This window comes from Anarhichas minor, unplaced genomic scaffold, assembly GCF_050575085.1.
Source record: "Anarhichas minor isolate MPS153535 unplaced genomic scaffold, ASM5057508v1 ptg000148l, whole genome shotgun sequence".
Classification (NCBI taxonomy): Eukaryota; Metazoa; Chordata; class Actinopteri; order Perciformes; family Anarhichadidae; genus Anarhichas; species Anarhichas minor.
Window position 1 is genome coordinate 100804 of NW_027466594.1, and position 24059 is coordinate 124862.

At 43.0% G+C, this 24059-nt stretch overlaps 2 protein-coding genes across 24 annotated transcripts in view; one reads left to right on the top strand and one right to left on the bottom strand.

Annotated features, from left to right (window-relative positions):
- The window catches only part of LOC142943638 (piezo-type mechanosensitive ion channel component 2-like), a 36453-nt gene extending 32280 nt beyond the window's left edge, over positions 1-4173 (bottom strand). For both annotated transcript variants that reach the window (XM_076085272.1, XM_076085271.1), the window contains exons 1-2: positions 3446-4173; positions 1672-1758 (exon numbers count right to left, since the gene is read on the bottom strand). In XM_076085272.1, the coding sequence (XP_075941387.1) occupies positions 1672-1758; positions 3446-3509 (151 nt within the window). In that variant the 5' untranslated portion in view covers positions 3510-4173. The remainder of the gene's footprint in view (positions 1-1671; positions 1759-3445) is intronic.
- Positions 4174-6225: 2052 nt separating this feature from the next.
- Positions 6226-23862, top strand: LOC142943636 (protein 4.1-like). 22 transcript variants are annotated; one of them, XR_012952109.1, is made up of 29 exons: positions 6226-6302; positions 7446-7545; positions 7636-7815; positions 8614-8718; positions 8817-8859; positions 9045-9120; positions 9214-9335; positions 10648-10744; positions 10838-10925; positions 12164-12208; positions 12552-12704; positions 12884-12981; positions 13235-13410; positions 13888-13971; positions 14629-14733; positions 14895-15010; positions 15139-15180; positions 15312-15341; positions 15411-15590; positions 15843-15872; positions 15985-16410; positions 18175-18270; positions 19176-19868; positions 20928-20972; positions 21226-21324; positions 21416-21496; positions 22118-22239; positions 22340-22539; positions 22796-23862. XR_012952109.1 is itself a non-coding variant. In XM_076085249.1 (28 exons), exons 2-27 carry the CDS (start codon positions 7456-7458, stop codon positions 22226-22228), a joined length of 3411 nt encoding a protein of 1136 aa, XP_075941364.1. In that variant the 5' UTR covers positions 6226-6302; positions 7446-7455; the 3' UTR covers positions 22229-22239; positions 22796-23862. The 22 variants fall into 22 exon arrangements, 20 of the variants coding, with proteins under 20 accessions (XP_075941364.1, XP_075941366.1, XP_075941378.1 ...); XR_012952110.1 differs by lacking the exon at positions 22340-22539 and having other exon boundaries at positions 22796-23690; positions 23722-23862; XM_076085249.1 differs by lacking the exon at positions 22340-22539.
- Positions 23863-24059: the final 197 nt, after the last annotated feature.

The following is a 24059-nucleotide window of genomic DNA, read 5'->3' on the forward strand; positions in this document are numbered from 1 at the left end:
CACTGACAGGGGGACACCACTGACAGGGGGACACCACTGACGGGGACACCACTGACAGGGGGACACCACTAACAGGGGTACACCACTGACGGGAGACACTACTAACTAGACGGAAACTAAACACACAATAGGAGGTGCTGCAGGATATTTACAATATTGATCAGTGTTGATCAGTATTGATTAGCATTGATTATTATTGATTAGTATCGATCAGTATTGATTAGTATTGATTAGTATCTATCAGTATTGATTAGCATTGATTAGCATTGATTAGTATCTATCAGTATTGATCAGTATTGATTAGTATCTATCAGTATTGATCAGTATTGATTAGTATCTATCAGTATTGATTAGTATTGATTAGCATTGATTAGTATCTATCAGTATTGATCAGTATTGATTAGTATCTATCAGTATTGATCAGTATTGATTAGTATCTATCAGTATTGATTAGTATTGATTAGTATCTATCAGTATTGATCAATATTGATCAGTATTGATTGGTATCTATCAGTATTGATTAGTTTATATCAGTATTGATCAGTATTGATTAGCATCTATCAGTATCTATCAGTATTGATTAGTATCTATCAGTATTGATTAGTATTGATTAGTATCTATCAGTATTGGTTAGTATTGATCAGTATTGATTAATATTGATCAGTATTGATTAATATTGATCAGTATTGATTAGCATTGATTAGTATCGATCAGTATTGATTAGTATATATCAGTATTGATCAGTATTGATTAGCATTGATTAGTATCTATCAGTATTGATTAGCATTGATTAGTATCGATCAGTATTGATTAGTATATATCAGTATTGATCTGCATTGATCAGTATTGATTAGTATCTATCAGTATTGATTAGTATCTATCAGTATTGATTAGTATCTATCAGTATTGATAAGTATTGATTAGCATTGATTAGTATCTATCAGTATTGATTAGTATCTATCAGTATTGATCAGTATTGATTAGTATTGATTAGTATCTATCAGTATTGATAAGTATTGATTAGCATTGATTAGTATATATCAGTATTGATCAGTATTGATTAGTATCTATCAGTATTGATTCATATCTATCAGTATTGATTAGTATCTATCAGTATCTATCAGTATTGATCAGTATTGATCAGTATTGATTAGTATCTATCAGTATTGATCAGTATTGATCAGTATTGATTAGCATTGATTAGTATATATCAGTATTGATCTGCATTGATCAGCATTGATTAGTATTGACTAGTATCTATCAGTATTGATTAGTATTGATTAGCATTGATTAGTATCTATCAGTATTGATCTGCATTGATCAGCATTGATTAGTATTGACTAGTATCTATCAGTATTGATCAGTATTGATTAGTATTGATTAGCATTGATTGGTATCTATCAGTATTGATCAGTATTGATTAGTATTGATTAGCATTGATTAGTATCTATCAGTATTGATTAGTATTGATTAGCATTGATTAGCATTGATTGGTATCTATCAGTATTGATCGGTATTGATTAGTATTGATTAGCATTGATTAACATTGATTAGTATCTATCAGTATTGATCAGTATTGATTAGCATTGATTAGTATTGATTAGCATTGATCAGCATTGATTAGTATCTATCAGTATTGATCAGCATTGATCAGTATTGATCAGGTGGTACCTGAGGAGGAGGGGTCTGGCAGTAGAGGCAGCAGCAGCAGCAGGAGGACGTAGACCAGAGAGAATCCATTAAACCTCAACACACAAGCTGTGAACACACCAATCAGATCATCAATACACACATCAATCAGTTCATCAATACACACACCAATCACAACAATCAGTTCATATCCATGTAAATATGGACCAAACATGTAAATGAGCCCGACAGTGGCAGGAAGCCAGCGAGTTAACAAAATAAAAGCTCCTTATCAGTTTAACCAGCAGGAGGTCTGTGACTACACAGATTGATCCTGGACCCCCATGGAACCAGGGGGGTCCAGGATCAATCTGTGTATTTTATACTTATACTTATATAAATATATATATATATATATATATATATTCAGTTTGAATCTGACAGAAGATTCATAAACAGTCTGAAGATGAACGTCTTCCTCTTCCTCACGAACACAGATGCTGAGCTGTAAACAGTGTGTGTGTGTGTGTGTGTGTGTGTGTGTGTGTGTGTGTGTGGTGGGGGGGCAGACAGGAAGAGTGTGCCCCCCTGTTTAAATTCCCCTCCCGCAACAACACACACAGATTGGTTCCACTTTCTCAGGTAACAACATCTGGCTGTGTGTGTGTGTGTGTGTGTGTGTGTGTGTGTGTGTGTGTGTTGACACATTGCTTGCTTACCACACACACACACACACACACACACACACACACAAACACACACACACACACACACACACACACACACACATTCACACCTCCCCCTCTCTGTGGAATGTGGGACCGTTTTAAAGGGAAATTCCACCTAAAAGCTGAATGTACGGCTCTACATGGATGTGTCATCAGTTCAAGGGCACTTCAGCAGAACGGACGGGAAGCTAGCCGACATTTTAAAGAATGAAGACGTTTGACATGTAACTGTGTTAAAAGAGTGAAGTCACTTTACTAAATGAATGCGACACAGTTTACTCATGAGGTAGACGTGAAGCAGTCTGTCCTCGTAAAGTTACACTCGTTATAAGAATGAGTCTGGTGTTTTAACTGATCAAAAATGAAGATTATTGATCACATTCTGTTTTTGATACTTCTGTCAGAAAAGTAATTTTGTAAATTTGTTGTATGTTTGTTTCAAACATATTTTTTGTTGAGTTAAATAACTGCAGACTCTACTCAGGGCTTTACTATAATGAATGCCTGCAGACAATACTCAGGGCTAAATTATCATAACTACCTGCAGACACAACTCGGGGCAATACTATAATGAATGCCTGCAGACGCTACTCAGGGCTAAACTTTGATTAATACTTGCAGACATTACTCAGGGTTAATCTATGATCATTACCTGCAGACGATACTCAGGGCCTAACAATGACTACTACTATTACATTACTACTAACTACTAACTAGTACTTTTACTAAAACAGAGTATTTGTACAGTGTAGTATTAGTACATTTATTGTAACAGAGTATGTTTACAGTGTGGTATTAGTACCTTTACTGTAACAGAGTATATTTACAGTGTGGTATTAGTACCTTTACTGTAACAGAGTATGTTTACAGTGTGGTATTAGTACCTTTACTGTAACAGAGTATATTTGCAGTGTGGTATTAGTACCTTTACTGTAACAGAGTATGTTTACAGTGTGGTATTAGTACCTTTACTGTAACAGAGTATGTTTACAGTGTGGTATTATTACCTTTGCTGTAACAGAGTATATTTACAGTGTGGTATTAGTACTTCCTCCAGTGAACCAGAAACAACTTGAATTTGATCTTACCTGCAGTCAAGCTGAGGGGCAGCAGAACCCTGAAGACCAGCCCTACAGCCAGCTCTGAGGGCATCCTGAACCCAGCAGGTCTGAATCCTCTCTTTTAATCCACAGGTCCAGCTCTGGTTCTGGTCCAGTCTCTGGTTCAGCAGGCTGTCAGAGGTCCGTGTGCCCGCCGGAGGGGCCACGGGGCCATCCTCCAGACAGACAGGCTGACAGACAGACAGGTAAGAGAGATGTAGACAGACAGATGGTCTGTCTGTCTCTCTGCCTGTCTCTCTTTCTCTCTCTCTCTCTCTCTCTGTCTCTCTGTCTCTCTCTCTCTCTCTTTCTGTCTGTCTCTCTCTGCCTCTCTCTCTCTCTCTGTCTGTCTGTCTCTCTCTCTCTTTCTGTCTGTCTCTCTCTTTCTGTCTGTCTGTCTGTCTCTCTCTTTCTGTCTGTCTCTCTCTCTGTCTGTCTGTCTGTCTCTCTGTCTGCCTGTCTGTCTGCAGACAGCAGAAGTTAAAATATTTAGAGAGTAAAAACAAACTGAAGCTTATTTTAGTTTGTTTTCTTCTTCTTCTTCTTTTCCAGCAGAAACAACTGGAGAACACTGAACTTCTTCTTCTTCTTCTTCTTCTTCTAGTTTTCTTCTTCTTCTAGTTTTCTGAAGAACTATCTGAACTTCTTCTTCTTCTCTTCAGTGTCTACGCTGAACAACACGCCGACACTCATAAACGAGCTCTATAGGAGCTCACAGGCCCCGCCCACCGGCAGAGTGACGGCTGCCTCGGCCAATCAGAAGGCCGGAGGAGGATTAACTCTCTTCGAATGAGAAGAGGAGACCAATAAAAATATGAGATCAGATATCAGAGACAGATTTGTGTCCTAAAGTATGTGGACACTAGTTAGTGAAGATGAATAAAGAATTAATATCAATAATATGAGCCTGTTCTTCTTCTGTGGTTCCTCTTCTGGTTTAGTGACGACCTGATGAATCAGAGAAGAAGAAGACAGATGCGACACTTTAGAACTACTTTTACTTTACTTTATATAAGTATATATATGTATATATATATATATATGTATGTATATGTATATACATATTTCTTTTATTTAAAAAAAAATAAAAAATAAAAAATAAATAATAATAATAATATATATATATATATATATATATATATATATATATATATATATATATATATATATATATATATATATATATATAAAGGACAAAGTATATTTGTAAAGCTGCAGTAGAGGACATCCTCCACTAGAGGGAGACAGACAGTCACAGAGGACACAGAGGACAGAAGACAGAGGACAGAAGACAGAAGACAGAAGACAGAGGACAGAAGACAGAGGACACTTAGAGACAGAATCTACACACTACAGACCATAATATCCTGTCGTGTCACCATGGTTACCATGTGTCCTGAATGTCACATCTGGTCTCTGTTTGTCCTCCACTGTTGATCTGAACACTACAAGTCCCACAATGCTCTGCAGGGGCCCATGACAGCCGTAAACCCCGCCCCCCAGCCTGTGATTGACAGATGTGAGGAGGGGGGGTAATCTGTGTGGGCGGGTCTTAACGAGTCAGAGTAAAAACCACTAATCCATCCAAACAACAGACGGGACAAGAGACGGAGACAAAAAGAGACAGACGTCGTTTTAAAGGAGCTTCCTCTTCATCATCTTCATCTTCATCATCTTCATCACTGAGACTCTGAACACCTGCACAGGTAAAACTCAGGTTCATCTAAAAGTGTGTGTAGTTATTGTGATGTGACTGTTTGATGTCGTCTGATCGGTCCTCCATCATCTTCATCTTCATCTTTATCATCTTCATCATCATCATCTGCATCTTCATCATCGTCATCTTCTTCTTCATCATCTTCATCATCTTCATCATCATCATCTTCATCATCATCATCTGCATCATCATCATCGTCATCTTCTTCTTCATCATCATTATCATCATCTTCTTCGTCATCATCATCTTCATCCTCTGTGAACCCTTTGAACGTGTCAGCAGCAGGAGTACTTTAAATACTGCAGTACTTCATAGTACAACACATACTCTGAGTTTGTAAGATTTATTGAAGGTCTGGGCTCAGGTTTAGGTTCAGCTCTAGGTTCAGGTCTAGGTACAGGTCTAAGTTCAGCTCTGGGTTCAGGTCTGGGTTCAGGTCTGGGTTCAGGTCTAGGTACAGGTCTTGGTACAGGTCTAGGTTCAGGTCTGGGTTCAGGTTTAGGTTCAGGTCTGGGTTCAGGTCTGGGTTCAGGTCTAGGTTCAGCTCTGGGTTCAGGTCTAGGTACAGGTCTAGGTTCACCTCTGGGTTCAGGTTTAGGTTCATTCCCTTTGAGAATCCGACTAACATGGTTTCTTCCTCTTCTTTTCCTATCGTCTCGTTGACTTCCTGTCTCCAAATAACTGGTGAGTAAAACTCAAACACAGTCGATGAAAGTAACAATACTCTGTACAAATACTTTATGTAGTAATAATACCACTATACACTATACACATACTATAAAAAGTAAGTAATAATATCACTGTACTCTGTAGAAATACATTAGTATACGTAGTAATATTATTATTACAGTGTTGTTTTTAAAGACATATTAATCGCAGTGTTTGTACAAAATACTCTACATTTAAATAAACTTTATTGATCCCAGATACTAATACAATACAAGCTAATACCTTCCTTTTATAAACAACCACTAGTTAAATAAATACTAGTTAAAGCGTCATCTCCGCAGCGTGCGTCGTTACGTCACCGCTCCGCCGCCCTGCGTTGTGTCGTAGAGAGAGATGACGTTTTTAAAAAAAAGCGTCCGTTAACGGGAGGAAGAGGGCGAGCGTCCTGCACGAGGACAGGTAAATATATGAGATGATGGTTTTTATTTACAGAGGAGGAGGAAGAGGAGGAAGAGGAGGAGCTTATTGATCACTGATAGAAGCGACTATCAGTTTAATATCGATCACAGAGACAGAGAGAGAGACTGAGTATCAATTCTGCCTCATCACACTGCAGCTCAGTGTGTGTGTGTGTGTGTGTGTGTGTGTGTGTGTGTGTGTGTGTGTGTGTGTGTGTGTGTGTGTGTGTTGCAGCGGGGTGTTTCCAGCTGCAGGACGACAAAGACTCAAACACTCCCAACCGGAAACTATTGCATCAAGTGTCTGTTATATACATATATACATTTATATACACATATATATATATATGTGTATATACATATATATGATATACACATATATATATGTGTATATATATGTGTATATATATATACACATATATATACCATATATATATGTATATATGTATATATATATATATATATGATATATATATATACATATATACATTTATATACACACATATATATATATATGGTATATATATATATGATATATATGTATCATATATATATATACACATATATATACCATATATATATGATATACTGTATATATAAATGATATATATATATATGTATATGACAATAATAATAATAATAATAATGAACATTAGGTGCTCGGGCCCTCATAATAATATATTCAGTAACTCTTTACAAACTAAATCAAATATCTAAACTGGAATCAATATGTGAAGAAGTTGTGGAGGAAAAACTATAAAGTATAATATTATATGTTCAGTACATGTAATATACAATATAATAAATGAACACACACACACACACACACACACACACACATCATTGTTGTCTGTCTGAATCCAGATTACATTAAATTGCTTTCAACTCCAATCCCCCCCCCCCTCCACACATGTGTTACCATGGCAACCCTTCACCTGACAGCTGGAGGGGTCACCAGATGGTCACAATGGGGCTCAGGCTGATGACATCATCAGCTAGAGACCAGTGCTGGTTTAGATTGTTTGACTCTGAATACTACAATACCCATGAGCCTGACTTCACAGGATTTGGAGCTCTGTGATTGGCTGTTTGTCGTCTCCCTGACAGCCAATCAGCTTCCAGCTTCTGTGTCTGTGTTGCTCAGGTGAATCACCATGACGACAGAGCCAGGTGAGCCACAGGAGGCCCAGTCCAAAGAGGCGGAGTCTTTCCCTGAAGCCGCCGCCCACTCCACGCCTAAACAGGTAAAGAAACCAACAACAACACACCAAGAAATAAATAAATAGATTATTGATCAGGTCTGTGAAGAGTGACATCACTTCCTGCGTCCTCAGGGAGGGGAGGGCGGGCCGTCCCAGAGCCAAGCTCACAGCTCATTGGCCGAGGATTCGACGAGTCACCTGTCGTCGAGCAGTCGAATCGCTCGCTCTCCGGCCAGAAACCCGCTGAGCTTTAGGACCATGCAGACCAAGGTGTCCCTGCTGGACGGCTCACTGTTCACCTGCACTGTGGAGGTGAGACAGGTGGAGGAGAGGCAGGTGGAGAGAGACAGGTAGAGAGAGACGTGGGGAAGAGACAGGTGGAGAGAGACACATGGAGGAGAATCAGGTGGAGGAGCGACAGGTGGAGACATATGGGGAGACAGGTGGAGGGGAGACAGGTGAAGGAGAGACAGGTGGAGACATATGAGGGAGACAGGTGGAGGAGAGACAGGTGGAGAGAGACACATGGAGGAGAATCAGGTGGAGGAGAGACAGGTGGAGACATATGGGGAGACAGGTGGAGGGGAGACAGGTGAAGGAGAGACAGGTGGAGACATATGAGGGAGACAGGTGGAGGAGAGACAGGTGGAGGTGACATGTAGAGCAGAGACAGGTGGAGACATATGGGGGAGACAGGTGGAGGAGAGACAGGTGGAGAGAGACACATGGAGGAGAATCAGGTGGAGGAGAGACAGGTGGAGACATATGGGGAGACAGGTGGAGGGGAGACAGGTGAAGGAGAGACAGGTGGAGACATATGAGGGAGACAGGTGGAGGAGAGACAGGTGGATGGGAGACAGGTGGAGGTGACATGTAGAGCAGAGACAGGTGGAGACATATGGGGGAGACAGGTGGAGGAGAGACAGGTGGAGGGGAGGCAGGTGGAGAGAGACAAGTAGAAGAAAGACAGGTGGAGACATGTGGGGGAAAGACAGGTGGAGGAGAGACAGGTGGAAGAAAGACAGGTGGAGGAGAGACAGGTGGAAGAAAGACAGGTGGAGGAGAGACAGGTGGAGGATAAATAAATGTTAATCTCTTCTTCTTCTGTAGAAACGAGCTCATGGTGTTCAGCTGTTTGACAAAGTTTGTGAACACGTCAACCTGCTGGAGAGAGACTACTTTGCTTTGTCCTTCAGAGACATGGACAACAACAAGGTACCCGTCTGTCTTTCTGTGTGTCTGTCTGCCTGTCTCTGCCTGTCTGTCTCTCTGTCTGTCTCTCTGATCTCTGTCCTTTACCTCTCGTCTCATAGAACTGGTTGGATCCAGCAAAGGAGATGAAGAAGCAGGTCAGAGGTCAGTAGCCCCGCCCCCTTTTCACTGGTGGGCGGGGCATTCAAATGTGATCTTTGGTTAACAGGCTAAGTGGTTAGTTCAGGTTTACAGGTAATCAGATCGTTAAATTGAGTCATTTAAAATCGATAAATTAGAGATTAATATTGAATTAAATGATGAAATGCTTCCCCCTCGCTGTCTCTCAGGTGTTCCCTGGAACTTCTCCTTTAACGTCAAGTTTTACCCCCCTGACCCCGCCCAGCTCTCTGAGGACATTACCAGGTAGATCCACTCATCTGTCAATCAGAGATCAATACCAACATGTTGTCACCTGTTTAGACACCTGAGAGAGTCCCCCCCCCTTTCTGTTTGCAGGTACTTCCTGTGTCTCCAGCTCAGACAGGATATAGTTTCTGGGCATCTCCCATGTTCCTTTGCGACTCACACCGTCCTCAGCTCGTACACCGTCCAATCAGAGCTCGGAGACTACGATCCTGGTACTTCAACTGAAGATACCCGATTACACCCTAAAACATCCTGCCAGAGCCTTCTGTGATGTACCCTTACCTTGCTGTACCTTCTCTGACATTCCCTACCTTTCCCTGCTGTACCCTTCACTGATATACCCTACCATACCCTACCGTATCCTTCTCTGACATACCCTACCATACCCTGCTGTACCGTCTCTCACATACCCTACCATACCCTGCTGTACCCTTCTCTGACATACCCTACTGTACCCTGCTGTACTCTTCTCTGACATACCCTAACATACCATGCTGTACCCTCTCTGACATACACTACAGTACCCTGCTGTACCCTCTCTGACATACCCTACCTTACCCTACTGTACCCTCTCTGACATATCCTACCATATGCTGCTGTACCCTTCTCTGACATACCCTACCATATCCTGCTGTACTCTTCTCTGACACCTTACCATACTCTGCTGTACCCTCTCTGACATACCCTACCATACTTTGCTGTACCCTCTACCCTTCTCTGACATACCCTACTTTACCCTGCTGTACTCTTCTCTGACATACCCTGCTGTACTCTTCTCTGACATACCCTACTTTACCCTACTGTACCCTGCTGTACCCTCTCTGACATACCCTACCTTACCCTGCTGTACCCTCTCTGACATACCCTACCATACCCTGCTGTACCCTCTCTGACATACCCTACCTTACCCTGTTGTACCCTCTCTGACATACCCTACCATACCCTGCTGTACCCTCTCTGACATACCCTACCATACCCTGCTGTACCCTCTCTAACATACCCTGCGGTACCCTCTCTGATATACCCTACTGTACCCTGCTGTACCCTGTCTGACATATCCTACCATACCCTACTGTACCTTGCTGTACCCTTCTCTGACATACCCTACTGTACCCTGCTGTACCCTCTCTGACGTACCCTACCATACCTTGCTGTACCCTACCATACCACGCTGTACCCTTCTCTACCCTACCATACCCTACCATACCTTGATGTACCCTTCTCTGATATACCCTACCATACCTTGTTGTACCCTTCTCTGATATACCCTACCATACCCTACCATACCCTGCTGTACCCTCTCTGACGTACCCTACCATACCCTACTGTACCTTGCTGTACCCTACCATACCCTACCATACCTTGCTGTACCCTTCTCTGACACCCTACCATACCATACTGTACCTTGCTGTACCCTTCTCTGATATACCCTACCATATCCTGCTTTACGCTCTCTGACATACCCTACCATACCCTGCTGTCTGTCTCTGACCACCTTTCTGTCTCTCTCTCTGTATATTTCAGATGAGTGTGGTTCAGATTACGTCAGTGAACTCTGTTTCGCTCCAAATCAAACCAAAGAGATGGAGGAGAAGATCATTGAGCTGCACAAGACTTACAGGTTCTCACATTTAATTATATGTTAACGTCAATTTTAAGAAGAAAAACAAACCCAAACAAATAACAGCTGTTAAAACTAGATTTGTGTGTTTAGAGGAATGACACCAGTTGAAGCAGAGATGCACTTCCTGGACAACGTGAAGAAACTTTCTATGTACGGAGTCGACCTTCATCACGCAAAGGTAAAAACACACAACATGAAGATGACCTGAAATAAAGAAATCAACACAATAAGACACGATGCAGGCTGCATGAGTAAACATCTCCACCATCATTTCACTTCATCTGAGTTCTGTCAAACCTTTAATGGAGGAACCTGTCCCAGGTGTCCTGATGGGGCGGAGCTTCAGGGTTCTTTAATCTGGGAAAAGTGAAAGAATGATGATGAAAAAAGAGCTTCAGTCTAAATAATTATAAAACAGTACTTGATGTTTAGACTTACACATAGTATTAGTAGTAGCAGTCTCCTGTTTATATTAAACATCTTTTTGAATTATTGGACACACGTTAACTTTGGATAGATAATGTAGTTACTTATCATACGACTTTTTCATAGAAATATACATATATATATATATATATATACATATAAATATTCAAATGTACATATTTATGTATATATATATATATATATATGTATATATGTATATAAATGAATATATAAATAAATATTTACATATACAGTATAGAATCCTTTGCCCTTAATACAGACATCAGTGTGCTGCTGATGTTCTGATTCTCAACAATCTGATCAATACATGACACACTTCCTGTCCTGATCAATCGTTTCTGTGTGTGTGTGTGTGTGTGTGTGTGTGTGTGTGTGTGTGTGTGTGTGTGTGTGTGTGTGTGTGTCAGTAATGATTTTTCCATCATTGATTCCGTCTCTCAGTCACAGAGGTGCAGATTAAACAGATCGACTCTGGTTCACTTCATTGTCAGTCCGGATCCACAGAGACCAGGTCCCTGTACCTGGATCAGGGTTTGTGCTCCTCGTCTGGTAACCATGGTAACTGATGCTGAACGGAGCAGGTGATGCTGGAGATGTAAGCTCTGCCTCCTGACCAATCAGAGCTCAGTTCATGGATTGTTAGATGACGTTATATAAATATGAAGAAGTGAAATAAGCAGTTGGAAGTGAAACATGAAGGAAGAACAGCTGGAAATAAATCACAGTCCTCTGGATAAAGACTGTCGCCACAGCAACAGCACCCCCCCCCCCCCCCCCCCCCTACATCCTGAACACAAACCATCCTTCAGGTCACAAACAGCTCTTTTGTTGTGTCACGCTGTGGTGTTTTAAATGTCCCATGTTCTGGAGGCTCATTGAACGCAGCATAGCTGATGTGTTTTACTTCCTCATATCGACCAGCTGTTCTTCTTCTTCTCTGTTTGTTTTTTGTCTGCCTGAACGGAGTAGATGGTAGGAAGTCGCTTTGACTGTTTGCCTTCAGCTCAGTCAGAGGTAAGAGTGTGTGTGTGTGTGTGTGTGTGTGTGTATGTCTGTGTGTGTGTCATCAGTGTTTCCTTTGTTCAGAGCAGACAGGAAGTGATCACTGTCATCTCTGTGGCCTCTGATGCTGCTGTTAGCATGTAGCTATGCTAGCTGCTGCAGGTTATGATAAAAAACACAAACTAACACTGATCATAAAACCATCAATGAACTTAAACTATTACAACAGACTAAAAAATAAATAAAAACAGAACATGTTGACATTCAGAGAAATAACGTGTGAGTGTGTGTGTGTGTGTGTGTGTGTGTGTGTGTGTGTGTGTGTGTGTGTGTGTGTGTGTGTGTGTGCGTGCAGGACTCAGAGGACGTGGCCATCATGCTTGGCGTGTGCAGTAGCGGCCTCCTGGTCTACAGAGACCGACTGAGGATCAACAGATTCTCGTGGCCGAAGATCCTGAAGCTCTCGTACAAAAGGAACAACTTCTACATCAAGATCCGACCTGGAGAGGTGAAACGCCCACGCACACACACACACGGGCACACACACACCCTAACACCACAGAAGAAGAAGACATAAAGATAAACACCGGTCAGCTGATCAGAGACTGGAGACACGTTTCACTGACCGACTAGACATCATGAAACACAGCTGTCAACGATACATCACTGATCTGTCTCTGTCTCCAGTTTGACCAGTTTGAGTCTACGATTGGTTTCAAGCTGCTGAACCACCGATCAGCTAAAAGACTGTGGAAAGTGTGTGTGGAGCATCACTCCTTCTTCAGGTCAGTGATTAATGTCATGATATCACCTGATATGAACTGAGAAGACGCAACGCAACGTAACGCAACGCGACGTAACGCAACGCGACGTAACGCAACGCGACGTAACGCAACGCGACGTAACGCAACGCGACGTAACGCAACACGACGTAACATGACGTAATGTGACAAGACGTAACATAACATATCTTGACAAACGGGAGACCTCACATGCTCTGAAATCGTCTGTCTCTCTCCGTACCCGTGTATCTCTCAGGCTTGTGTCTCCAGAAGAGACGCCGAAGAAGTTTCTGAATCTGGGTTCAAAGTTTCGCTACAGCGGTCGGACTCAGATTCAGAGTCGCAGAGCCAGCGCTCAGATCTCCAGACCGGCACCGCATTTCCCAAGATGCATCAGCAAGAGGAACATTCTGAGCCGCAGCCTGGATGGAGGTACTCATGCTGAATCATACTAGTACTGAGGTAGTCCTGGTCCTCATAGTACCACCTGAGCCACAGTCGCTAATATGAACACCAATGCTGGTCCTGGCACCTACCATACCATCTCATTGGTCCCTGTAGGAGTTCTTGTCCCAGTAGTAGTAGTCCTGGTCTCTGGTCTCTGTCATGTAGTTCTGGTCCCAGTAGTAGAAGTATTGGTCATACTGGTATCAGTAGTTTACCAGAAGTGCCGTCTGTAGCAGGTTTTGGGGATTCCGGTTTTGGGGGTTCCGGTTTTGGGGGTTCAGGTTTTGAGGGTTCAGGTTTTAGGGGTTCAGGTTTTGAGGATTCAGGTTTTGGGGGTTCAGGTTTTGGGGCTTCAGGTTTTTGGGGTTCAGGTTTTGAGGGTTCAGGTTCAGGAGTACAGCTGTGTGTTAGGTCAGTTCTTTCTTGTACTTGCTGGTGACCAGAGCTTTGATTGGTCCTCAGCTCCGATGGCCACGCCCACATCCCCTCTGATTGGCTCTCCAGCCATCACAACGTCCCCTAAAGCCAACGGTGGTACACACACAGGTAGAGCTCATCACTGCAGTAGTACTGTAGTAGTACTGTAGTCGTACTTTATCAGTACTTTATCAGTACTGTACTAGTACTGTAGTAGTACTGTAGTAGTACAGCTCTGTGATTGGCCACAGTTCTGAATGCTTCACTTCCTTCAGCTCATGAGCGAATGCTGCTTCCTGATTGGCTGGATGAGCTCTGCTTCATTCAGACACATCTGTGATCAGCTGTCTATTTCTGTCCAATCAGCTCTTCTGTTTCTGGTGAGGTCATCACATGATGTCAGACCTCGATCCTGTCGTCAATAACACGACGAGACACGAAGTCAGAAATAAACATTTAATTTCTTCTTTAGCTCCGCCCCTTTCGAGCCGTCTTTTGTTGTTTTATTTGTGAACTCGACAGGAAGGAGGTCTGACTCTCTCAGCTAGCATTATTAGCATAGTTAGCATCGCTATGTTTGTGAACTTTTTCTGCGCTGTTAGCACTGTTAGCGCTGTTAGCACGGCCGTGTGGTCATGGCTTCGTGGTGGTTCTGAATGCTAATTGGCTGATTGGCCAGGGCTGCCTTGCATGCGCCTGAGCGTTATCGTCCTTGTTGTTGTTGATATCACAGTGTGTGTGTGTGTGTGTCTGTCTGTCTGTCTGTCTGTGTGTGTGTGTGTGTAGATATGGGAGCCGGTCTGTACGGAGCGTCTAAGTTCATCACCGTCAGTGACCTCATCACCACGATAACACCTGAGAGGACAATGGAGGAGAGGAGGGTGGAGACAGGTACAGACAACAACCAATCAGAGGAGAGACGTTAGATCAGGTGACCGAAGCACTAAATGACGCCTCCTTCTGTCTCTTCTGGTTTCCTTTTTTCCTCCTCGTCTTCTTGTCTCCTTGTTCTCTCGTCTCCTCTCCTTGCTTCTTTGTCTCCTATCTCCTAGTTGAGGAGGTGCTGGTGGTGGAGGAGGAGGTGCAGCAGGAGAAGGAAGAGGAGGAGACCAGAGCGACAGAGATCTCTCCGGAGAGTCCTCCTACTCCTCAGAAGCAGGAAACCAAGGTAACAAACACCTGTCTCACCTGTCTCACCTGTCTCACCTGTCTCACCTATCTCACCTGTCTCCCCTGTGTTACCTGTCTACCTGTTTCACATACATCGTATATTGATGAGGACCTGTCTGTGTGCAGACGGAGCTCACTGACACCGCTGTGGACGGAGATCTGACTGAGGTTTGAAGATTATTTCAGATTAAATATCAAATAAAAGTGAAACCTGTCTGTGGATGGAAACTCTTCTAACAACACCCTGTCTGTCTGTCTGTCTGTCTGTCCGTGTGTCTGTCTGTCTGTCTGTCTGGCAGTCTGATCAGGATGAGGACTTGAGGACTCAGGTAAACCTGGTTTTATTGTTATGGATCATGACGTCGTCTCCATGAGACTCACTTTGTTTCTGTCTCCAGGAGACGATGGGGAGTCCAGAGGAGGAGCAGAGACCTCAGACCTCCATCAGCGCTCTGAGACGCTCCTTCTTAGAGGGAGGAGGAGGAGGAGGGATGACAGAGTGGGAGAAACGTCTCGCCTCCTCACCTCTACGACGAGTCGACGACTCACCGATGATCGAACCTCTGGAACCAGAAGAGGTGAGACAGAACTCATTGTTACATTAAACAGAGCAGCTGTTTATTCTACAAACACTGTCTGTCTGTCTGTCTCTCTGTCTGTCTGTCTGTGTCTCTGTCCGTCTGTCTCCTTGTCTGTCTCTCTCTCTCTTTCTGTCTGTCTCCCTGTCTCTCTGTCTGTCTCTGTCTAATCTGTCTCTCTCTGTCCTCTCTCTCTGTCTGTCTCTCTCTGTCCTGTCTGTCTGTCTGTCTGTCTGTCTGTCTGTCTCTCAGGCCATCCCACTGGAAAGCAACTCATCAGCGGTAGGTCCACTCAGCTGTCAGTCAAACACAAACAGGTGTTACTGAGCTCACCTGTCTCATGATTGGTCGGTCAGTCTGTGTGCGTTTCATATTGCTCATCTGTGCGCTCCAGGAGGGCGGGTTCATAGCAAACCGAGCTCCTCCTCAGCCAATCAGAGAGAAGAGCTACACCGTGGGGCGGAGCTACGACACGGCCTCCGGGAGGGTCGTTACCATGACGATAACAGACGACAGCTCCGACGTCACCGTGACGACGGTGCGTACGGGGATGAGCAGGCCGGTCAGAATCATCCCGCTGTCCACCGCTGATGATGTCATCACGGGGGGACCGTTGATCACCATCCGAGAGGTGAAGACGCCGACATCACCGTCAGAACCGCCCATCAACAGTGACCTCATACGTAGGGGCGGAGCCTCTGTGATCTCACCTTTGACCCCCCTCCTTCCTCCTAAACCTCCTCTGGATGAGCTGAGTCTAAGCCCCGCCCCCCCGCCAGGTCACTTGACGGGCAGGACGTCGCCCTCCTTAACCGGACTGGTATGCTGGTGATTGGCTGGTTGGTGGTCGGCATGGAAACAAGCATGACGACCCGGCAGCGAGAAGTTAACCCTCACCGGCCCAACACAGGAAGTCAAACTGAACACTTCAGCTCTGAGAAACTGCAGGAAAAAAGAGTGCAGTGTGTCCTGCAATGAGTGCAGTGAGTGCAGTGTGTCCTGCAGTGAGTGCAGTCAGTGCAGTGTGTCCTGCAATGAGTGCAGTGTGTCCTGCAATAAGGGCAATGTGTCCTGCAATGAGTGCAGTGAGGGCAGTGTGTCCTGCAGTGAGTGCAGTGAGTGCAGTGTGTCCTGCAATGAGTGCAGTGAGTGTGGTAAGTGCAGTGTGTCCTGCAATGAGTTCAGTGAGTGCAGTGTGTCCTGCAGTGAGTGCAGTGAGTGCAGTGTATCCTGCAATGAGGGCAATGTGTCCTGCAATGAGTGCAGTGAATGCAGTGTGACCTGCAATGAGTGCAGTGAATGCAGTCAGTGCAGTGAGTGCAGTCAGTGCAGTGTGTCTTGCAGTAGACTGTCCAGCAGGAAGACAGTGTTGAGCTGCAGTGTTCAGTTTAAACTCCCCTCAGCTTCTCCCTCCTCTTCCTCCCAGACACCATTTTATTTCTGGTCCTTTCTTTGTTGAAAATGGTGCAAAAGAAGGATTAGATCTTTTTCATGTTGTTATTATTTTCTCCTGTTTTCTGGGTTTATTTGATTGGCTGATATTTATTTTACTGCTCTTCACTTCCTGTTTGTTGATGCTTTTCACCTTGTCTGAAGCTCTCAGGTTTAGTCTCACCACTGGAGATGTTTTAAGAATCATTTCATATCTAACAGCTCCTGCTACAGCGTCAGAGGTGTCATATAATTACTTGAGTTACGATCAAACGTGAAAATGCTTTACTATTATTCAGAGCAACAAGCTGAGCTAACGTTAGCGTCAGACGTCTGGATATTAAGTTATCAGAGGAACAAGCTGAGCTAACGTTAGTGTCAGACGTCTGGATATTAAGTTATCAGAGGAACAAGCTGAGCTAACGTTAGTGTCAGACATCTGGATCTTAAGTTATCAGAGAAACAAGCTGAGCTAACGTTAGCATCAGACGTCTGGATCTTAAGTTATCAGAGAAACAAGCTGAGCTAACGTTAGTCAGACGTCTGGATCTTAAGTTATTCGAGAAACAAGCTGAGCTAACGTTAGCATCAGCTTGCATCAGTATAAGTCAGGTGAGAATGTTCTCTCCTCTCATTGGTCAGATGGGTCGGGAAGTAAACATCAATAAATGAAGACCTCCCAGAATGCAAAGCTCACCTCCTTGTGGTCGGATTTCACAGTAGAAACTGTAATAGAATAATATTTCATATATTTATTTGTTGACTGAAAACCATGAAACCTGTTTTCAATGTCACCCAGTTACACGGATTAGTAATTACAGACTAATTACTAACAACTCTCTGACCACGCCCTATCGGACCACGCCCTATTTGACCACACCTTATATGGCCACGCCCCCTGCATGGCTGTCAGTTTCTACTAAGAATCAATGACTTTTCATTTACTTTACGTTACGTTACTTGTTTGCTGAAAAAAATGAGATGGCTGCAATTCAAAGGTCTGAAGTTTCTGCCTCTTGTTTACCTGTCTCTCTAACCTGTGTGTGTGTGTGTGTGTGTGTGTGTGTGTGTGTGTGTGTGTGTGTGTGTGTGTGTGTGTGTGTGTGTGTGTGTGTGTGTGTGTGTGTGTGTGTGTGTGTGTGTGTGTGTGCAGCCTAAACCTACATTTGATGACATGTCTCCTGCTCTGACGGCTCTGCTGAACTCGGCCAGAGAACAAAACACCTTCAGAGAACACAATCTGCTGAAGGTGTCTGTCTACATGTCTGTCTATCTACCTGTCTGTCCACCTGTCTGTCCACCTGTCTGTCTACTTGTCTGTCTAATATTTGAAGATATCAAAAGCTGTCTATTGACTCTGTCTGTTGACTCCATCTGTTGACCCTGTCTGTTGACTATTTCTATTGACTCTATATATTGACCCTGTCTATTGACTATCTATTGACTTTATCTGTTGACCCTGTCTGTTGACCCTGTCTGTTGACTTTATCTGTTGACCCTGTCTGTTGACCCTGTCTGTTGACTCTGTCTGTTGACCCTGTCTGTTAACTTGTTGACTATAGCTATTGACTATCTATTGACCCTGTCTATTGACTATCTATTGACCCTGTCTATTGACTATCTATTGACTCTGTCTGTTGACTTTATCTGTTGACCCTGTCTGTTGACTATGTCTGTTGGATCTGTCTGCTGACTCTGTCTGTTGACCCTGTCTGTTGGATCTGTCTGTTGGATCTGTCTGTTGACCCTGTCAGTTGGATCTGTCTGTTGACTCTGTTTGTTGACCCTGTCTGTTGGATCTGTCTGTTGACCCTGTCTGTCGACCCTGTCTTTTGACCATGTCTATTGGATCCGTCTGTTGACTCTCTGTTGACCCTGTCTGTTGGATATGTCTGACTCTGTCTGTTGGATCTGTCTGTTGACCCTGTCTATTGACTCTGTGTGTTGACCCTGTCTGTTGGATCTGTCTGTTGACTCTGTCTGTTGACCATGTATGTTGGATCTGTCTGTTGACTCTGTCTGTTGGATCTGTCTGCTGACTCTGTCTGTTGACCATGTATGTTGACTCTGTCTGTTGGATCTGTCTGCTGACTTTGTCTGTTGTCCCTGTCTGTTGGATCTGTCTGTTGACCCTGTCTGTTGACTCTGTTTCAGACCTCAGAGAAGGTGGAGACGGTCTTCCTGATGACGGAGCCATGTGACCAGGACCAGCCAATGGCAGACCAGCCTCAGGTAGCAACAAGAAATCTGGTTGGCCCGCCGCCAACTAATCCCCCACCCCCTCCGCCGGGGGCCTGCATGTCGCATGCTGATGATGTCACAGAGGAATGGGCTAGCGATGATGACAGTCGCAATGCTAACGATGCTAACCACCCTAATAGTCCACCACATAAACGCGAGGTCAGCTATTACGACGTCAGCGACGACGAGCCGAGTAGCCAGGCTAGCCAGGCTAGCGATGCTAGCGAGGATGCTATCAGTGTGGTAGCACAGGCTGCTGTGGAGGAAGCCATGGAGGCCGCAGTCAGACAGGCTCAGAGCCCAGATGCTAACGATGCTAATCAGGATAGCATCAATGCTAACTTTGCGGTTAGCCACGGTGAGCAGGAGGCAGCTGCCGCGGAGGTTAACAACAGCCCCGGCACCAGACCCCATTCCGTTATGGGCTCTCGGCTTTACCATGAAGGCCAGGACTCGGATGACTCTGGGGAGGTCGGGGGAGGGTGGAGTTTCAGGGAAAACTCCCCTCCTCCCTCTTTAGCCCGCCACGCGTCAGGGCGCTCGGCCAATCAGACGCAGCCATCTGACCACAGTGATGACGATGATGAGCCCAAATCTTTGCAGGAGGTAACACCTGAGATAGAAACCTGCCTCAGTTAAACCTGCCCCACTGACTCCTGCCCCAGTTAAACCTGCCCACTGACTCCTGCCCCAGTTAAACCTGCCCCAGTTAAACCTGCCCCACTGACTCCTGCCCCACTTAAACCTGAGATGACTGCGCTGCAACAAACAGACTGAACATCATTAAAGCTTCTCTGGATTTACAGATTAAACTGTAATTTAGGAGGATATTTTAAATAGTTTTGAGTTCATAACTATATATATATATATATATATATATATATATATATATATATATATATATATATATATATATATATATATATATGTATGTATGTATGTATGTATGTATGTATGTATGTATGTATGTATGTATGTATGTATGTATGTATGTATGTATGTATGTATATATATATATATATATATATATATATATATATATATATATATATATATATATATGTATGTATGTATGTATGTATGTATGTATGTATGTATGTATGTATGTATGTATGTATGTATGTATGTATGTATGTATGTATGTATGTATGTATGTATGTATGTATATATATATATATGTATATATATATATATAATATATATATATATATATATATATATATATATATATATATATATATATATGTATATATGTATATATGTATATATATATATATATATATATATGTATATATATATATATATATATATATATATATATATATATATATATATATATATATATATGTATATATACATATATATATATATACATATATGTATATATATGTATATATACATATATATATATATACATATATATATATGTATATATATGTATATATATGTATATATATATATATATATATATATATATATATATATATATATATATATGTATATATATATATATATGTATATATATATATATATATGTATATATATATATATATATATATATATACATATGTATATATATATATACATGTATATATACATGTATATATATGTATATATATGTATATATATGTATATATGTGATTGTTGTCTCTCTGTGTCTGTCAGCAGGTCCCAGTGATGAGGAAGACTCTCACATATGAAGCTCCAGGGGTGAGGACAGTTATGTGTTTTTGAGCTTCACTACCTTTCATGAGATTATTGATGAATGGAAAGATAATAAATCATTCTTGTAAACTGATTATTTAGTTGTTGAGTATTCACCTTTTATGAAGTGACACCAGAACCACCTCCAGGAAATTTCAACTTTTCACTTTTGTTGGTAAAACCAAATCAATAATGATTCAGAGTATTGATTGATTGACAGATGTGTGTGTGTGTGTGTGTGTGTGTGTGTGTGTTTCAGAGCTGCGTAGACTCTGATCCTCCTACAGGTTTACTGCTGAGCTCCCAGACCTTCACTGCTGAGACCTCCAACACCACCACCACCACACACATCACCAAGGTAACCACCACCACCACCAGACAGAAGCAGTGAAGATGTTTAGATGTTTGATCAGAGTTTACTGAGTTTCTCTCTTTCTCTGTGTCTTCAGACAGTGAAAGGAGGAATGTCAGAAACCAGAATCGAAAAGAGAATCGTGATTTCTGGAGACACAGAAATCGACCATGACGAGGTAAGTGTCATAACAGGAACAGGTCTTGATTTTCCAGGACACACCTGTACATACCTGGACTAACCTAGAACACACCTGGACTAACCTAGACACACCTGTACATACCTGGACTAACCTAGGGCACACCTGTACATACCTGGACTAACCTAGGGAACACCTGTACATACCTGGACTAACCTAGGACACACCTGGACTAACCTAGACACACCTGTACATACCTGGACTAACCTAGGGCACACCTGTACATACCTGGACTAACCTAGGGAACACCTGTACATACCTGGACTAACCTAGGACACACCTGTACATACCTGGATTAACCCAGGATAGACATATACAAACCTGGACTAACCTAGGACACACCTGTACATACCTGGACTAACCCAGGACAGACCTATACAAACCTGGACTAACCCCGGACGGACTAATACATACATGGATTAACCCAGTATAGACCTGAACAAACCCAGATTAACCCATGACATATATATATACCTGGATTAACCAAAAATAGACCCGGATTAACCCCGGACAGACCTGGATTAACCCTGCACAGACCTGGGGGTGGTCAGTCAAGGGTTAATCCTGGACCAGGTTCTGATCCTCGTGTCTCTCTTTAAGGCTCTGGCTGCGGTGCTCAGCGAGGCTCGGCTGCAGCATCCTGAGCTGTCAGTCACACGAGTCGTTGTCCATAAAGAAACAGAGGTCTCTCCTGATCATGTGATCGATTAGTGACATCACAGGTAACAGGTGGAGTCCCGTACTGGATGCTGATTGGTTGGCTGGTGCATGCTAGCATTCATAACATGGTGTTTGCATGTTTTACGCAAATTTGGTGTTCAGGAACATCGGAGTTCGACCAGGAGAGACAAACACTGACGGACCAGGAGCTCAGAGGTTCTGATTGGTCCAGAGAACACAGGTAGTGAAGGGAATCTTCTGATTGGAGGACAGGAAAGATTGATGGGGATCGGTTTGTGCAATGATCGGATTAAATAGAAGATAGTGTGAAGAGGAAATAAACAGCCTTCCTGATGACTCAGGTGATCAGAATGCTGACTCGGTGAACAACACTCAGGGAAGAAAACCTTGCTATGCTACACTAACAGCCTGGCCATGCTTTGAAGCTTGCTGTGCTATGCTAATTAGCATGACCATGATGCTATCCTTGCTAACTTAATTATTCAAGGATCATTTATCGTGATTCCAGAGAACTTCAGGCCATGAGCTATAGATGGATTCAATATACACATTTAGATTTACAATGTAGTCTCACAGCTGCTTCGGTCTTTCTTTCAGGACTGAATCGAGAGGCCTCTGCTGCATCATGGGAGCTGTAGTCCAGACTCCAGAGACAACTGTAGACACTGTTTTCAGCGACACCCAGTGGACATCAATGGAACTGAGGATTTACACACACACACACACACACACACACACACACACACACATGCATGTACACCTGTACACACACACACAGCAGCATCTGTCTGTCTGACTGGGGGCGGGGCCAAAGGCTGAGTTTGTTTCAGAGCCGTTAGCATTAGTTCAATAGTTTGATTAGATCTCGTTGAAAGCTTCATGATGGCATTTACAGGCAAATTTAATACAAAGACGGCATAAAATATTTACACAACACAGACAGGTGAGAGACAGACAGGTGGCGCTGCTGTGACGCCATCAACATGTTCTCATGGCAACCAGAGCCAGTCAACTTCAGATGAACTTTCACCAAAAATTGTCCTGCTGCTGTATTTACTTCCTAGTAAAACAAGCCCCGCCTTCCCACACACACCTGACACACCTACAGGTCAAAGCAGACATCTGATTGGTTGGTTGACTCAGGTATATTTACTCCTGATTGTGAGACAGAGACAGCCGCCTTATGTAATATTCAATAATTAGTTTGTGTCACATCTGAAGGTTCTGTAATAATAACCTGACTTCACCCGTGTCACCTGGTGAGGTGATGGATCCGACAGCCTCCTGTCTGAAATGTAAAATAGCATGATTGCTAGCACTGTAACCACTCACTGTATAGCACCAACAATCTGCTCTCTATTTACCCATAATGCAATAGTAATGTGCCATTCTTTCATCTCGCCATGGAAACTCAAATTATTTTATTCACCTGTCTATGTATTTATTTATTGATCTGTGTTCGTATGTAATCCCAGACTGACCGCTCCCCCAGGTGTCACCTGACAGACTGACCGCTCCCCCAGGTGTCACCTGACAGACTGACCGCTCCCCCAGGTGTCACCTGACAGACTGACCGCTCCCCCAGGTGTTATTTTCTTCATGATGAATTAAAACTTACTGAATGTCTTTACCCACTAAAATAAAATAAAATGATTAATAAATTACCCAACTTTCTGTCTTTTTATTCTTTCAGCAAGAACATATTCTGATTAAAGTATAAATGTTTTATAGAAGTTATTGTAGACTCGAGAACAGCAACAAGCAGCATGAGCACCTGACCAGGATGAACACAAAGCTCTTCTGACGATGAATACGGAGCTTTGTATAAATCTTGTTGAGACAAAAGTCTCCTCATCAAACT

Excerpts from the sequence above, each read along its gene's own strand:
- LOC142943636 (XM_076085249.1), top strand. The coding sequence starts at position 7,456 with ATGACGACAGAGCCAGGTGAGCCACAGGAGGCCCAGTCCAAAGAGGCG. Across the intron at positions 7,546-7,635 it reads CCCACTCCACGCCTAAACAG|GGAGGGGAGGGCGGGCCGTC; the intron begins GTAAAGAAACCA and ends CTGCGTCCTCAG. Across the intron at positions 10,926-12,163 it reads TCGACCTTCATCACGCAAAG|ATGGTAGGAAGTCGCTTTGA; the intron begins GTAAAAACACAC and ends TGAACGGAGTAG.